This window comes from Carcharodon carcharias, chromosome 13 (assembly GCF_017639515.1).
Source record: "Carcharodon carcharias isolate sCarCar2 chromosome 13, sCarCar2.pri, whole genome shotgun sequence".
Classification (NCBI taxonomy): Eukaryota; Metazoa; Chordata; class Chondrichthyes; order Lamniformes; family Lamnidae; genus Carcharodon; species Carcharodon carcharias.
Genome location: NC_054479.1, coordinates 23,540,005 through 23,556,835, shown reverse-complemented (window position 1 = coordinate 23,556,835; position 16,831 = coordinate 23,540,005). Strand labels below are relative to the sequence as shown.

Here is a 16,831-nt window from a genome sequence, read left to right as displayed (position 1 = left end):
TCTGCCTACCAGCCAATCAATCAGGTCACAGATTTACCGTAACACCACTTTTAATTTTTTTTTAAGACCCAAGGTCCACATCCGACTCTGCTCCCTGGAACTAGGCCGCGAATCCCTGAGGTAAGGTTATTATACTCAATGCTCTGGAACTCCGCCCTCTGACTCTGCTCCCTGGAACTAAGCTGCGAATCCCCCAGGGAAGGTTTATATACTCACCGCTCTGGAACTCCGCCCTCCGACTCTGCTCCCCGGAACTAGAAACTCTGCTTCTAGTCCGTTAACCAATCCTTCATGCATGCTACTTATCCCCAACTCCAATGACCCCTTAAACTTGGGTGTTAAATATTCAGACAGCACCTTAAATTGAATGCCTTTTGGAAATCCAAGTATACTACAACTACTGTTACATCCTCAAAAAACTCTTAATGGGAAGGCAGCTCTTGGGGGCAGACCACTGTCCTTAATAGGACAGCAGACCCAGTAGCAGCCACTTAATTGGCTATCACACATAAAACAGTCCTGGGTCCCACAGCCTGTAGAAACAAAGTCACTCCCTGCTGCCTCAGCAAAACCCCAGCCATCGTCTGCAGCTGATATCATTAAAGTGTAATATACAGCTGAAGTGAAGATGGCCAAGGACAGATCTTTGGGAAACTTCAGAGAAAATGGCAGGAGGCAGGGTGGGGGTGGGATGAGAAGCCGCTATTGGAGATGCTCTGGCTATGACTAAATAGTAGGGCTGGAACCAAGCAAGGGATAATGCAATGAGTTGGACAGTGGAGGAGAGGCACTGGACGCTGCAATGAGGTTAAGAGCAATGAGGAAGGTTGATGCACCACAGTTGTAGTCACTAAGGATGTTATTTGTGACTTTGATTAGATATATTTTCCAATCCTGAGTCAGCATCAAGCTACCTTGTCTGCCAGTCAGTATTGGAAAATCTGGGAATGTTGCCTGCATTTTCCCTGTATCTATTGCTTGAAGACAAGTTATCTCACCAATGGCCTGGATATAGTTAATTTTGCTACTGGGTCTACCTTCAGTTCAAATTATGGCAAACTTGTTTCTCCTGCACTTTCAATGCACCCACTTATTTTCATTAAATACATTTTCAGAGACTTCCCTTCTCCTGCAGAGTCTCACTCAAATGGGAGTATAATTCAGCATGCTAACTTCTGTGCCCAATTCTTTGATCTGTGCTCTGGAAACTGAGCCTCAAAAATTCTAGCCTCATATCTTAGGCCTATATTTGTCACACTTTTTGGATTGTTGGATTTTTGGGGAACGTCTCAAATTTTTCCGGAAGCTGTTCGTTAGCTTTTACTAGCTTCCTGACTGGTATGCATGAACTTATTAGCATCTGTCTCATAGCCCTGATTTTAATCTAAACCACTTGGAGGGGACAGGATAATTGGGTTAGATATATGTTTTATACCTCATCTGATTTTATATTCCACTAACTTTAATGGAGCAGAAAATCTGACGGGGTCTAAGTAGGTATCCAACCTACATCTGCCTCATTTCCGCCAGGTTCATTAGGTTATGTTCGAAGCTACAGAATTAAACTGGGCAGAGAAAGTACAAAGAAGTGTGATGGTTGTTAAGGAGGGCAACAAAAGTGTTATCTGATCTTCATTTGAGTTATAAAAAAGTCAGAAAGGTGGTAATGGAACAAATATAAATTAGCAAACACTTGGGAGTGAGAACATAAGTGTGACAAATGTTGAAATTCAAACATTAATATTAGATCAAAATGCTGTAGGGTGCAGAAATGGCAGTCTCAAATACAGCACACTTAATGAGAAAGTGCTGATCAGAAGCGGAAGCTCTCGAAAAGGAGAACTGAGAGTTATGTTGAGCATTCTGAGTGGCTACTTTCAGACCACTATTTATCTGTAATTGCATTTTTGTGTAGACTATTAAGATCATTGGAGAAGAAAATAAAATACGTGACAAAGAAAAAACAAATGCTTAATTCTACCAAGAATATGGTATAACATCTTATTCACAGAGGCTTACGTTCTCAGTCTCAAACAATGTAGCAAACTGATGAACTTGACAAGGGATGCCCTCCTTACTGTTCAGTTAAGTGCAATTTAAGCAACAGCTGATGAACAAAATTTTAATTGTGTGAAATCTGATGACCAGATAACGAGTGAAGAATTTTCTGGGATCAGGAAATGCAGAGGTCCTTCATTATCTATATCAGGGATCCATTTCTCACACATTATTTTGCAACAAAATGGCAAACACCCAGATAGATTTTCAACTCAGTATAAGCCTAGCATTACCAACTATTTGACCATTATAGAAATCAGTGATAATCAAGCAGTTTCCATAAATGCAGCTGATCTGCAGTGCCAGTTTTATGCCAGCACAACAATTTGAAGATTGAACCCACCAGTTCACTAACAATTGCCTGAATAAGATTACAAAATACTGTTGTCCTACCGGAGAAGGTCCTTTCAAATTGGCAGGTGTTTTAAAGTCACCTTGCATGACCTGTGTAAAATATGAACAAAAATCATGTTAGCACCTGAACTAAATTCAACGATGGTCAAGGGTGATAGCAGTCTCTATTTTTTTTAGCTCTTGCATGATTCAGATTGGATTGGGACATACAGAGCCAGACAGATTGTGACACAGGTACCGACAATGACTCCTTCCACTTAACTTCCTTTTATTTTTATTTTACTTTCGAGGGTCCAACACCTGTTTGATGCAACCAGTACCAAGTTGGTTTACTCTATCAATAGAGACTATGCCATGTCTCCTTTTGTGATGTGGCTTATCTGGAGCCAAAAGGAAACAAAAACAAATCGTCTTCATATCGTTGAAATCATTCACCCATCCATTTCTCAGCCATAAACATTTGTTTATCTATGACAAAATTAGAATCCTACTGAGAACGAAAAGAGAAGCCTCGCAATCAATCCAGCGTTATTCCCAGTGCACCAACACAGAGAGGATACCAATCCTGGGGCGGGTGTGGCATTGATTGCAAGAGGGGTTAAATTTGGGGGCGGGATGAGCTGGTGTGCTTTTACTAAGCTAAGTTATTTCCCTTCTTTGTTGCAGGCCATTCCCAGTGCAGGCCATTCCCAGGGCTGGTTTCCCTTTGTGCAGCTCACATTGGCACTGGCTGTCTCAGAACAAATTAATCTTGGAGAGAGCACCTCAAAAGGATGTTAGGCTGTTTGCACATGGGGCCTAATGCCTATTTCAGGTATTGGTGAAGGATGTTCTTATTTTTTCTGACCCAATATGCAGCGCAGTATACCACCAGTGTGAAATGGGTCATTGTTTTCTGTCCACCAAATTGGTGCTTTAGTAGTCCAAGTAGAACCCATGAAACAGAATTTATGATCTGTTTTGGAGAGAGGGGGTATGTTATTTCTAGAGGAGAAAGGGGGAAACAATCAAATACTCTTAAACCTTACCCAGTAATCCATGCTGGAAAGTGCATCAGTGGATGGTGCAGATGACATGATTGCGTTTGACTCTGATGTCCTCCCAGTCTCCAAATCTCACAGATGAACAACAACTATTTGTGCAATGGAATGGTACCTTTTGCAGCATTCAGCAACTTCAAGAGAGAAGTTGTAAAACAGAGACAACTATCTACCTCGAGGCAGGGTAAAGTTCAAATTGGAGGGATAAATCACCACAGACCATTCTCACATATTTCTTTCTAACTGAATGAACAGCAGCAATTAGAAACTTAGAAATAAAAACAAAAAAACTGTGGATGCTGGAAATCCAAAACAAAAACAAAATTACCTGGAAAAACTCAGCAGGTCTGGCAGCATCGGCGGAGAAGAAAAGAGTTGACGTTTCGAGTCCTCATGACCCTTCGTCTAGTTCTGTCGAAGGGTCATGAGGACTCGAAACGTCAACTCTTTTCTTCTCCGCCGATGCTGCCAGACCTGCTGAGTTTTTCCAGGTAATTCTGTTTTTGTTTTTGTTTTAGAAACTTAGAAGCAGTTTTCCTGCAGAAAAATATGAAACAGTCACAAACAAATATCTTGAATAAAACATTTCTCACATACCCTTTTGGTGTTATTAATTACTAGTGCATCAGGATTTCCATAATTTGGCGGATTTGCATTGGGGTCATATCCTAGTTTTGCCAACATAGGTGCTATCCGTGCCATATCCTCGACCACACTATTTGGAATGTGTCCCACCCATTTGGCCAAAGCCTCAAGATTAACTGGCTTGATAACCTGGTCAGTGGATCGCTCTATTCTGCAGGAGGAAGAAAAAAGTAGACAGCTTTTAAAGTATCAAATTTATGACTGGATTAGATATTACTACCAACCTCTGGTTAGTAACCTAAATCAGGCAGAGCTTGGATAAAGATGGGAGTTCAAGAGAATACTCCAAGCTTGACTTTAGTTTTCCTATGTTGCTCAAAAAGCCCTTGTAAAAAAAGATCGCTGACGGCAGAAGCTGTTTTACAGAATACCATGATGCCCTCATTAATCCTATTTGTTCTCAAGTATCAGAGTGATTAGGATCATTTTTCCCACACTTTATTGGCCAATATTGTGCTATCCACACATTGCAAGTTATAAACTACAAATCAATTACATCCACTCTTCACTTCGAAGACCAAAATGAGAAGAAGTGAGAGTGCAATTAAATACAACCATTACAGTGGTTGTCCAGTATTTTTCAATGTAAAATTTTGGCAATGTCTAATATCATCACCCTGTAAATATTAATTGGCTAATGAAAGCCAATTACTTGGTCTGAAAAGGGGGAAGAAATAGAAATACGATTAGGACACCCATGAAACAAAGCAATTTTCAGAGCAAGATTGCCTTTTATGGATTGCCAACCCCAGCTGATTAGCTCTCTGCCTCCATCTCAGGGATCAGTGGCCAATATTAAAAATTCATGTCATTACGTGGACATGCCAACTAACACTTTTGTTATGACCCAGCAGTTGTTAAAGCTGAGTTATTAAAAAAATCCCAGAGGGAAACTTTAAACAACTGTCATAACCTATATTTTTACTTTTGTATGTTTGAGATGCAGTTCTAAATTCAGAAATCAGGCCATCAATTCTTGAGATTTTATATTAAACTGAATTATACAATTTATTAATTTATACAAGTTAAATACATACACATGGCTACAAATTACTACTATCTTGACTTTTAACAAATTCCCAAGCTAATCTCCATTAAGGCAGCAGCACCCATAGACTTAACCAGACACCAGACAAAGCATTTTCACCTTACGAATTCAAACTGGAGACAGTTGTAGGCTTACAGCTGCTTTGATCTTACATTGCCTTTGCCCTGCACACACGAAAACTGCTATTGGTTATATCCAGCGCATCTCATTGAATGTAAATTCTCATTGTATCACTAGCCTCTTTGAACTCCACCTCTTCTAACAATAAAACCCCTTTTATAGTACCAATTTTATCAGTAATATAAACATATTGGTTGGTCTCTGCTAGCTAGGTGCCAGATTTCACCCCACTTCTTGAACGCTCTATTCAACAAAATGCAAACTCTACCTCTCTTACAGTTCAAAACTAGTACACAGCAAAGCACCCAAACCAGCTGACTTTAATCCAATTAAGACACACCCATAGACTAAAACTCAATTTTAAAAGAAACATATTTTCTAATAATATATACATTAGTAGCTTCATGACACACTTGTTAAATGGTCTACTTCAACAGGTTAGTTTGAGAAACAAATAAGGGTAGATATTAAACCAGGATCAGCTGCCTGGTGCACAAACTTCCCAGTTTTCATTTCCAATAATTTTAATAGAAATTCAATTCAGTTGTTTTCTACAATGAGCAGCCAATCAGCAATGCCAGTTTGACAATGAGATGGCAAGTTAAACATCTATCCGATAAAGTGCATTGCAATGCCACACAGAATCTATGTCCTCTTTTAAGGTGCTTCTTAAAACCTACCACTTTTACCAAGGTTTTGGTCATCCGTCTTAACTCACATCAAGTTCCGTTCACCCATCATGCATGCTCTCAGTCCAGCAACACAATTTTAAAATCTGCACCCTTTTTTCCAATGGCCTCGATCCTCCCTATCCCTGTAATCATCTAGTCCTACAGCCCGCCACGTCTCCTCATTCGCCCAATTCTGGCCGCTTGTGCATGTCAATGTTCCCTGTAAACTATGAGGATGGGAGGCTAGTCAGCAATCCAGAACTTAGTATATGGCTTAGTATATAAGAAGCACTCTCTTTAAGATGTGCATTTGCATGACAATCTTAAAAGAGACTACACTGCAACAAATGGACCATGTATGCAAAGGGAAACATTGGCAGTCATGCCTTCAGCTGCCTTGGGCAAAAGCTGTTGAATTCAGTCCCCAAAACACACTTTCCCCTTCTCTCCTCCTTTAGATGTTCCTTAAACTAGCCTCTTTGACCAAGCTTATGGCGAACTGTGCTAATATCTCCTTATGTGGTTTGGCGCTCAGACTGTGTTTGATAATTGTTCCTATGAAACACATTGTGATGTTTTACTACAAGATCACAGAATTTAATAGTTGAAAATAGCTAATTTCTCAACACTATTTTCCTAGACTTTGATAAAGGTATACCAACAATAAAAGCAGTTATTCAGACTAAAACTTAAGAGATTCAATTCTGTCCCGAGTATCTGCCCAATGTTGGAGAGGCAGTGGAGATGCTATGATTGGCCTAAGAACCCCTGGGCTGGGAGAAATTTGGCAAGATTGCCAACTGGTATGTAGTAACCTCCAGTCAGAAAGTGATGTCAGTGAACGTTAAGTGAACACAGGTTCAGCAGTGATGTCAAACTAGCCTCCTAGTACTACTACCACCACAAATGAATGGCAGCAAGACCATATCCCTGTAGCAATTAATGTCTTTAGGAAAGGAAGAGAGAAGGAAAAGGAAAAAAAAGCACAAACATACTTTGAAAGCGAGACTCCTCCTGATTTTCCTATTAGTTCTTCATGATGCAAAACAGCATCATTCCATGGAATACCAAGAAATGTCATGATTTTCTCCATTGTTTTTTTGGGGTGCAATACCAGCTGCTCATAATAAACGGAGAGGCACCTGGAGGGTCCTACCTCCACACACTGTCCATACATAATTTCAATAGCCTTGTTCCATTTGATTATACAATCTCTATAGCTGTTAAGATCAAATCCAGCAATCGTTACTTTTCTTGTAATCATTGAATGCACCGATGCCCGGCCATCTCGAATCATCAGAATAAATTTAGACTGTGAAAACAGTTTGGACAGATAATTTAAAGACTTTAAGGTGAAAGGGTCCTTATTGCACAAGTATTTTGCAGGTTCACCATGTTTTGCAATTACTTCTAATATAAACGCTTGCAATGCTGAATCTAGGACGTGGTCCGTCACTCCTGCCTCATTTAAGCGCATCTTTTCACGTTCTGATTTAGACCACACCTGACGCATGGCCAGCACACGTGGAATGATCCGAGTTTCTTCACCACATCGGATTTCTGGATGTGCATCCATCATTGCCCGCATTAATGTTGTCCCACTTCGGGGCACTCCACCTATGAAGATTAGAGGCATATTTTTACTGTAGCGGTATTCAATGTTTTTTGAGTTATACATGACCAATTCCTCCCTTTCTGGTTTCATCATACTGTGCGTTCGTCTGCCATGGAACCAGCCCCCATTCTGATTCAGTATTTGCTGACATTCCCACATGTGCTGGCCCATGTGAAAGACCATCATTGTAGCAAAGGCACAGCAAATAAGCAGAACAATTCTTCTCATGCTGATGCGCATATTGGGTAATTTAGCTTCTGTACAGATATGTACTGCTTTTCAGCTTCGATGTCCACTTTTGCTCATTTCATTAAGGTTTTCATTACAGCTCTGAAACAAGAAAGAAGAATATATGAGAGAACATTTAGCACTAACTCAATCTTTTGCAACTTTAGCAATGCCAACAATCATCTTTAACGTTGCTGAAAAGAAAGACACGTTGCTAAAGTTTTGCGTGAACAAATGCAAGGATGCCAAATTTCAAACCATCACTGTAACATGGCTTATTTACATTTGCTGGAAGTGACATATATTCATACGCAAAGACTCATTCTCTGCAAACAAAAGGAATACATTCAAACCTTGCGTCCTTTTGAATTACCCAGGAGCTTGGAGATCCTATAGTTCCCTTTTGCTTTCTCCACAGCAATGCCTCAGCCAATCAATCAACTTGCCAACTAATCAGCACCCTTTTCTCCTCCAGTATAAATTGTTTTGACATTCTTGCATTTGTCCTGATGAGTGCAAGATGAAAATCTTTGGCAACATGTCTCTCTTTTCAACAGTATTCAAGTTCTATACTACCAAATGACAATCATCTTTCTTCAGTTCTAAATTGTCAAAATTGTTGCTTTCTCCCATGCTGCCTTTTTTTTTTGCAGTGTCTGTGAAATCAAAACAATTCCAACGTCTTAAAGATTAAGGGGTACGAAAGGCTAAAAACGGCTGCTTGGTGATATGAACAAGTACGTAACACAATTTGTTTGTAATTTTAATGGAGCCCAGATTTGTTCCATTTACTAACTACAGATAAAAGAGAATTATCTGTACAGAAGGAGGCAAGTGAAGAGGCAATTAAGCCTGTTAAGTCCATGCTGTAGAGCAATTCAGTCAGTCCCATTCCCCAATCTCTATCCTCATGGCCCTTCAAACTAATGTCCCTCACATGCCCATTTGATTTTCTTTAGAAACTATTGATCATCTCCGTTTCCATCACCCTTGTAGGCAGTGATTTCCAGGTCAGCACCACTACATTAAAAAAAAGTTCTTCCCCACATTAACCCCCCAAAACCTCTCTCCCAAAACCTTAAATCTGTGTCTCCTTGCCCTTGTACCATCAGCTTATGGGAACAGTTTCCCTTTGTCTACCTTATCTAAACGTGTCATAATCCTGTACACCTCCATCAAATCTCCCATCCACCTCCTTTGCTCCAAAGGAGAACGACCCCAGATTCTCCAATCTAATCTTGCAGCTAAAATCCTTTAGCTCTGGAACCATTCTGGTATATCTTTTCTGTACCCTCTCAAGGACTTTCATATCTTTCCTGAAATATGGTGACCAGAACTGGATGCAATACTCCATTTGTGGCCTAACCAGATCTTTATAAAAATTCAGTGATAAGAACATTTTAAAAGTTTACCTGCTAACAGCAAGTCATTTCTACATTGCACTGGCAGAAACATGCTGATACAATTGCGACTTGCAATTGTGGACCTGCAATGGGGCCAAGGAATAAGCAGTTCTCATTTTTTTATGCTCCTGGTGCCATTCACAGGACGTTTTACCCGCTGGCTGCAATGGCAGCTTCTTATTGTATTGTCCCAAGCTCGCCGCATTAATTATGCATTCCGAGGAACCACGCCGTTTCCATGGTGGGCGGGCACTCATTCACCTACCAAGCCATCGCCCTCACCGCTTCATCACGCTGGGTGCCATGTTTTAAGTGCAGCTGCGTGCATACCTCTGTGCTTTCAGCCCAGGGCTGCTGCATGGAAGACATGGTTCTGAAAGGATAGAAGACTGCAGACACCGGGGTTCAATGACCCATCCCTCGCGTGCCTTTTGGATGCAGTGGAGGCCCACCATGATGTCTTCTATCACCCGCTCTGGCCTCAGGATGGGGAACATCGTCACTAATCTGGCTTGGGAGGCGGTGGCAGTGGTGGTCTGTGCCAATGCCCCCAAAAGAGGACAGCCACCCAGTGCCGTAACAGGATGAATGCTCGCCTCCGTTCTGCCAAGATAAGTCACTCTTCTCAATTCACACACTCGCAAACCCATCACACATCCATAGGGACCTTGCTCACTGCCAGTTCAAGGGAAATCACCATTCACTCTCTCACACGCACCTTCACTGTCCACATCCCGTCCATGGGACCACTCACCACCCACACATGCACAGCATACTTATCATCAGGCCTGGCAGGCATCCTGCTTACACTCCATCTCTATTCATGCAGGACAAGCTGGCACAAAAGAGAGAGGTCACAAACTGGGGACGAAAGCCTGAAATCAAAGTCCTCACAGACTTTGAAAACAGAGCCATTCAGCTGGCCATTGAGGAGGATCTGGACCGTTCCTGTGCTGACAGTGAGGTCGGGGGTTCTCTACCAAGTAAGGATCCAGCAGTGCAACATCCATCAGGCAACCATGCTGAATGATGTGTTCTGTTCCACAGGCCACTGCCATACACTAATTATCACTCCTCACTTTCACAGAATCACAGTGCAGAAGAGGCCCTTCGGCCCATCGAGTCTGCACCAACACGTGAGAAACACCTGACCCACCTACCTAATCCCATTTACCAGCACTTGGCCCATAGCCTTGAATGTTATGACGTGCCAAATGCTCATCCAGGTACTTTTTGAAGGATGTAAGGCAACCCGCCTCCACCACCCTCCCAGGCAGTGCATTCCAGAACGTCACCACCCTCTAGGTAAAAAAGTTTTTCCTCACATCCCCCTTAAACCTCCTGCCCCTCACCCTGAACTTATGCCGCCTTGTGACTGACCCTTCAACTAAGGGGAACTGCTCCCTATCCACCCTGTCCATGACCCTCATAATCTTGCACACCTCAATGCCCCTCAGTTTTCTCTGCTCCAACGAAAACAACCCAAGCCTACCCAAACTCTCTTCATAACTTAAATGTTTCATCCCAGGTAACATCCTGGTGAATCTCCTCTGTACCCCCTCCAGTGCAATCACATCCTTCCTATAATGTGGCAACCAGAACTGCACACAGTGCTCCAGCTGTGGCCTCACCAAGGTTCTATACAACTCCAACATGACCTCCCTACTTTTGTAATCTATGCCTCGATTAATAAAGGCAAGTGTCCCATATGCCTTTTTCACCATCCCACTAATGTGCCCCTCTGCCTTCAGAGATCTATGGACACACATGCCAAGGTTCCCTTTGTTCCTCAGAACTTCCTTGTGCCATGCCAATCATTGAATACTTCCTTGTCAAATTATTTCTTCCAAAATGTATCACCTCACACTTTTCAGGGTTAAATTCCATCTGCCATTTATCTGCCCATTTGACCATCATTTCACAGGAACATCTGGGGAACTGCTAAGACAGCCTATGACCCAGGGCCTCCAATCAAGACCTGAGGGAAGCTCAGTACAGGAGCCCACTGAAAACCTTCCTGAAGGCCCATCACAGCACTCACCCTCCACCAGCGCAGAGACACACACTTCGGTGGGACCTAGCTTTACAGTAGCCTCAGGATCACAGTCTGGTGAGCATATCACACTTTCTGATCCATAGCAGGCAGTGGCAGGACTGCCCTGGTGTCCAGCATTCCAAGGGCTGCTGGAGAGCAGAAATCTGCTGAGTCCAAGTCAGATGATGAGCCTCTGGACTCAGTCATGTCACAGTCACCTGCAGCTGCAAAGGCAAGCTTGGGAACATCAGGAAGGGATGTCTGCTGCACTCCCCAGATTGCAAGGCAATCCACCTTCAGTCTGAGGTGATAGCACCAGCATGCTAATGCAATGAGATCAATACTGGTAGAATTGCGGCTGCCATGGAGACCTTGGTTCAGGGCATCGCTACTGCACTATTGCACAGGTTGAACTTCATTGCCGATGCCATAGTTGGCCTCCAACAGTGTGTATGTGAGAGGGATGCGGGGCAGCCCGATCTCATTCCAGCTATCCCTTCTCCTCAGGGAGTTGGCCAGAAGCCCTTGGGCACCCATAGGGAGGAGGATCAGCAGGTGTATCCCCCGGGGCCATCCATCCAGGTGCCATCCGAATCCCCTCTTCTTGTGACCACAACAGCTACAGCTCTGGAGGCCGAGGTTGATGCCACTGCCACACAGCAAGACCACAAAAGCAGGCCAGAGCCCTCCAGGTCTCAACCCTCCAGAGGACGCCTGCCAAGATCATCTCAGACTGGCCATAGCAGTCAGCAGGCCGCCCCCACCTCTGCTGTGAACGTTGGTAGAGCGCCAAGACGTAGCGGAAGGGTTAGGAAGGTTAAGATGATGTAGTTGCACAGCCTGGGCACGGGTGTTAATCACTTGTACATAATGCTCACTATTGTAAATAAACTCCCTGCCTAGGGTTCCTTGTTCTCATGAGCAGTGTTCTTGTCACTCAGATGTGAAACCATTCTGCACAAGATAAAGGCAGGTGTCTCAGTCCAGGGCCTCTTCCCCGTGCTTTGTGCAGCCTTCAGACCAAAGTGATATTAATGTCTGCACCTCAACAGTGCTCGTCATTGCTGCCAGGATATAGTGGGCAGCCGTCACAGAGTTCTGCCATTCTCTGTGTGCTCTCAGCGCCTTTAAGGTCAAGTTGGCTCCTATCTCTTCAGCATCTGTAACCAGTGATGCTGTGCTCCTGAAGGGGGTCAGGTGCTGAAGGCGGACAAAGGGTCAGATACTTTTAAAAGTTTCATAGCTGCATCTCCATCGTATGACACTGATCACAGGGCGCAAGCAAGCTGTTCTCAGCCAGACAGGAAACAGACATTCTCAGAGGCTATGCGAAGATCTATGCAATGTCCTCACTGCAGGGCGTCATCATCCTCCTGTAATCGAGCGACTATTAGGGCCTCCACTGCATCTCCATGGCAGGAGCATTATCACAGAGGGTATGTGCGTTGCCATAAGCCAGGCTGGAATTTAACATTCATAGATACAATGTGAGGATTTATGGTGTCTCCTCACTGTATGTCATCATCATCCTTCACAAATCTAGCAGCTACGTGGTCCTCCCAAATACGATTGCCTCGTCTGGCCATTGAGAGGGCCTAATCACTGTCATTGTCGCCTTCAAGAATCTCGGCGTCTTCCTCATCAAAGGAGACCTTCAGCTCCTCCATCTCCTCCTCAACCAGCGCCTCTCCCTATTACAAAATGGGGCTGCAAAGGGTGCAGCAGGTAATGACAATGCATGACACCCTCTGTGGACTATGTTGCAGGGCTCCACCAGACTAGTCCAGCTACCGGAACCTCATTTTCAGCATCTCGATGGTTTGCTCCACCAAAGTGCGAGATGCAGCATGAGCCTCGATTTACCTTCACTCTGCCGCAGTCTGAGGTATCATCAGCCACATCCTCTACAGGTAGCCCGTGTCTCTTCGGAGCCAAACCTGCAGCCTCTGTGGATCCTGGAAGACATCAGGGATCTGTGATAGACTGAGAATGCAGGAGTCATGGACACTCCCTGGAAACCGTGCGCAGGAAGACTTTGCGGTTAGCATAGTTGGCCCCTTTTTGTGTCGGAGATCCGAGCGCCACGTGACTGCAGTCGATCGCACCCTGAACCTGTGGGAAACAAGAGATCTGGGCAAATCCAATCGCTCTTGCATCCTGGCTCTCTTGGTCCCAGGCGAAATACACAAAGTTGTCTGCCCGTGAAAATAGCATCCGTGACCACATAGATAGATTTGTGGGTAGAGGCTTGTGACATCCCACAGAGGTCACCTGTGGAGCCACAGGCGTAAAAATTGAGCGCTGTGGTCATTTTCACAGGTAGTGGATGCCCCCCATGTCCCTCTGGTGCCAAATGCTGCAGTAGGTGGAAGATGTGACCAACCAGTTCCCTGGACATGCACAATCTTCAGCGACACTGGTTGTCGGTCATCTGCAGGAATGACGGACAGCTTCTATATACCCTGGGTCCAGCTAGGCACTGACCAATGGCAGTTCACTGTGGCTCTTCAGCAGCATGTGCGGGAACCCTAAACACCCCTTCTTCCTGAGGGTGCTGCTCGTCCCTCTGAGCAGCCAGGCATCTCTGTCGCTCTCTTCTCTGTCGTCTCCACTCTCTATATGCCATGAGGCGTACAGCTAATTCACAAGGTTCCATGCTCCTATGCACTCCTCCTGAAGGATGAGAGAGGGAGATGCATGGTTAGCTTGGATATACTAAGAACCTCTCTTGGTTAAGTATGAAGGCCTCTTAACATATCTTGGAGAGTGCTGGCTAGCACTTGGATGGCCAGAGCATAGTGCATGCATGGCTGCCCGAAACCACAGCTGCCTCCGCCCCACCCTGCCCGACTGATTGGCAGCAGCCTTGCCCATTGGACTGCATGCTGTGCTCTCAGCTCAGGCATTCTCCTAACCCACACTGCTTGGCTGCACTGTTAGCTTGAGCCATGGGGGGAGACTGCTCCAAACCAGGATGTTGACATTGCAAAATGCTGTGAGCGCCTCCACTAGTGACCGCTCCACTTTAGCAAGGAGATTGAACAAAATGCCAAATTGTCCAACTGTTCTGCTGTCCACTAGCTTGGAGTCTGTGCCCAAGGGGTGAAAAGGTCTGAAACACTTCGTGGCACTTCCATACCTCTGCTTTGCTCGAGTGGGCAGATAAGATAGAGGCCCAACCCCACGCATGTCAATGTGGGGTCAATGATACACATTGGAAGGAGTAAATTGACAAGGAAGTATTCAATGAACGCATGACACTAGGAAGCTCTGAGGAACAAAGGGAATCTTGCCTTGTGTGTCCATAGATCTCTAAAGGCAGAGGGGCACGTTCGTGGGGTGGTGAAAAAGGCATATGGGACACTTGCCTTTATTAATCGAGGCATAGATTACAAAAGTAGGGAGGTCATGTTGGAGTTGTATAGAACCTTGGTGAGGTCACAGCTGGAGTACTGTGTGCAGTTCTGGTCGCCACATTATAGGAAGGATGTGATTGTACTGGAGGGGGTGCAGAGGAGATTCACCAGGATGTTGCCTGGGATGAAACATTTAAGTTATGAAGAGAGTTCAGATAGACTTGGGTTGTTTTCATTGGAGCAGAGAAGACTGAGGGGCATTGAGGTGTACAAGATTATGAGGGGCAAGGTCAGAGTGGATAGGGAGCAGCTGTTCCCCTTAGTTGAAGGGTCAGTCACAAGGGGGCATAAGTTCAAGGTGAGGGGCAGGAGGTTTAAGGGGGATGTGAAAAAAAAACTTTTTTTACCCAGAGGGTGGTGACGTTCTGGAATGCACTGCCTGGGAGGGTGGTGGAGGCGGGTTACCTCACATCCTTTAAAAAGTACCTGGATGATCACTTGGCACGTCATAGCATTCAAGGCTATGACCAAGTGCTGGTAAATGGGATTAGGTAGGTAGGTAGGTCAGGTGTTTCTCATGTGTCGGTGCAGACTCGATGGGCTGAAGGGCCTCTTCTACACTGTGATTCTGTGGCTGTGTCTGAACTGCCTCAGTTGCAGAGGATTGGTCACTTAAACAAGGTTTCCCAAATGTATGGTCACTTCGCTTTCCACCACCCTGCATGGGCTTGTGCGCAATATTCAACTGCAGGGCAGCACTTGCCTCCACCCGCAAGTCACCTCAACTACAGGGCAGCCCTTGCCCCCAAACCTCCAATGCGCCTCAACCTTGAAGTCCAACAGCTGACCTGGGCGACCACTGTGCAATGTTACTGTGTACTCACCTCAAAGTACCCCTCAAAGTGCAGCCCGCCAAGTGCATGCCTTATATATGCTGTTGTGAAGCATGTCGGCGTGTTAATCAACTTGGGGGTGGTGGAATGATTCTGGCAGGCTGGCCTTAAAATGATATGCAGATGTATTACAATGAGGTGCCCGACGTCTGATGGTGGGAAACGTGGCCCGCCATTGACGGCTGAGCGGACGATTGCAAACTGGTTTCATGACATTGTGAAACCGATTTTTGGCATTCTTGCCATATCGTCTGTGCATGCTGTCAAGCATGCCCGATACCAGCAGGCACAGACATTTCCACCCACCATCTTTTGGATGAGACATCAAACCTAGGTTCTGTCTGCCACCCTCTCAGCTGGATGTAAAAGATCCCCGGCACAAGTTTAAAAAATAGTAGGTGAATTATTCCCAGTATTCTGGCCAATATATATCCTCAATGTCACAAAAACATTATCTGACCATTATCATATTGCTGTTTGTGAGTTTGTTGTGCACAAATTGGCTGCTGCGTTTCCTACATTACAGCAATGACTATACTCCAAAAGTACTTCATTAGCTGTGAAGTGCTTTAGAATACCTGGTGATTGTGAAAGGCTGCAAGCATTTCTTTGTTCTCTCAGGTCACTTATAGTATTGCACTAAAGCATACAAAAACTTTGTCAGCTTTTATCTGACAAAATGCACCCAAGCAGCTTGCAGGAGACTGAAGCAGTTACAGCAATATCTATACTACATGTCACATTTGAGACAGCTTATTAACAATGTAAACGTGCAGATGCAACAAAGCATCTATCATTGGATTTGCCACCTTGTGTGTGCTTAAGGCAAGGCTGATAGCTCAGATGTTAACTGTGACAAAAGTACAATGCCACTGTGTTAGTCTTTCTCTGACATCAGTTAAAGTGTGTTCAGGTTGACAAATTTGTGGACACAACTTTGCCCTCCTGTGCACATCAGAATTTCATGCCTACCTTGTTATTGGCTGTTGTTCGATTTTTCCTGCAATATAAACCTTTGTTTTCAAACCAGAATCCACAGACATAGGAGTTCCATGTGAGGATTCCAAGAAGTATGGTTGCTCTCTGTTGACTTATATTATATTAGACCAATGAAAATCAAAGTATTTTCTGCAATAACAGCATGATTCATCTCTGGGTAGCTGGCATTATCTTTTGGAGGTCTAGCAACCAAGAAGTTACAAGTCATGGCAAGCTCAAAAATTGAATTAGTAATTCTGATAATTTGAGAGTTACACCAGAACAATTCACGAGCACTCCCAGATTGTTGTAAACTTACTCTTAATGTACATCTCTCTCCTCAATTCCACTTGTAGAATATTGAAGAAAATTTTCTTTGTCTTTATT

At 44.3% G+C, this 16,831-nt stretch overlaps 1 protein-coding gene across 4 annotated transcripts in view; it reads right to left on the bottom strand.

The window, feature by feature from the left end:
- The window catches only part of LOC121285813 (protein-tyrosine sulfotransferase 2-like), a 146,787-nt gene that overhangs the window by 18,446 nt on the left and 111,510 nt on the right, over positions 1-16,831 (bottom strand). For all 4 annotated transcript variants that reach the window (XM_041202667.1, XM_041202666.1, XM_041202665.1 and 1 more), the window contains 3 exons: positions 6,932-7,881; positions 4,050-4,248; positions 2,452-2,502 (listed from right to left, as the gene is read on the bottom strand). In XM_041202667.1, coding sequence (XP_041058601.1) covers positions 2,452-2,502; positions 4,050-4,248; positions 6,932-7,791 — 1,110 coding nt within the window. In that variant the 5' untranslated portion in view covers positions 7,792-7,881. The remainder of the gene's footprint in view (positions 1-2,451; positions 2,503-4,049; positions 4,249-6,931; positions 7,882-16,831) is intronic.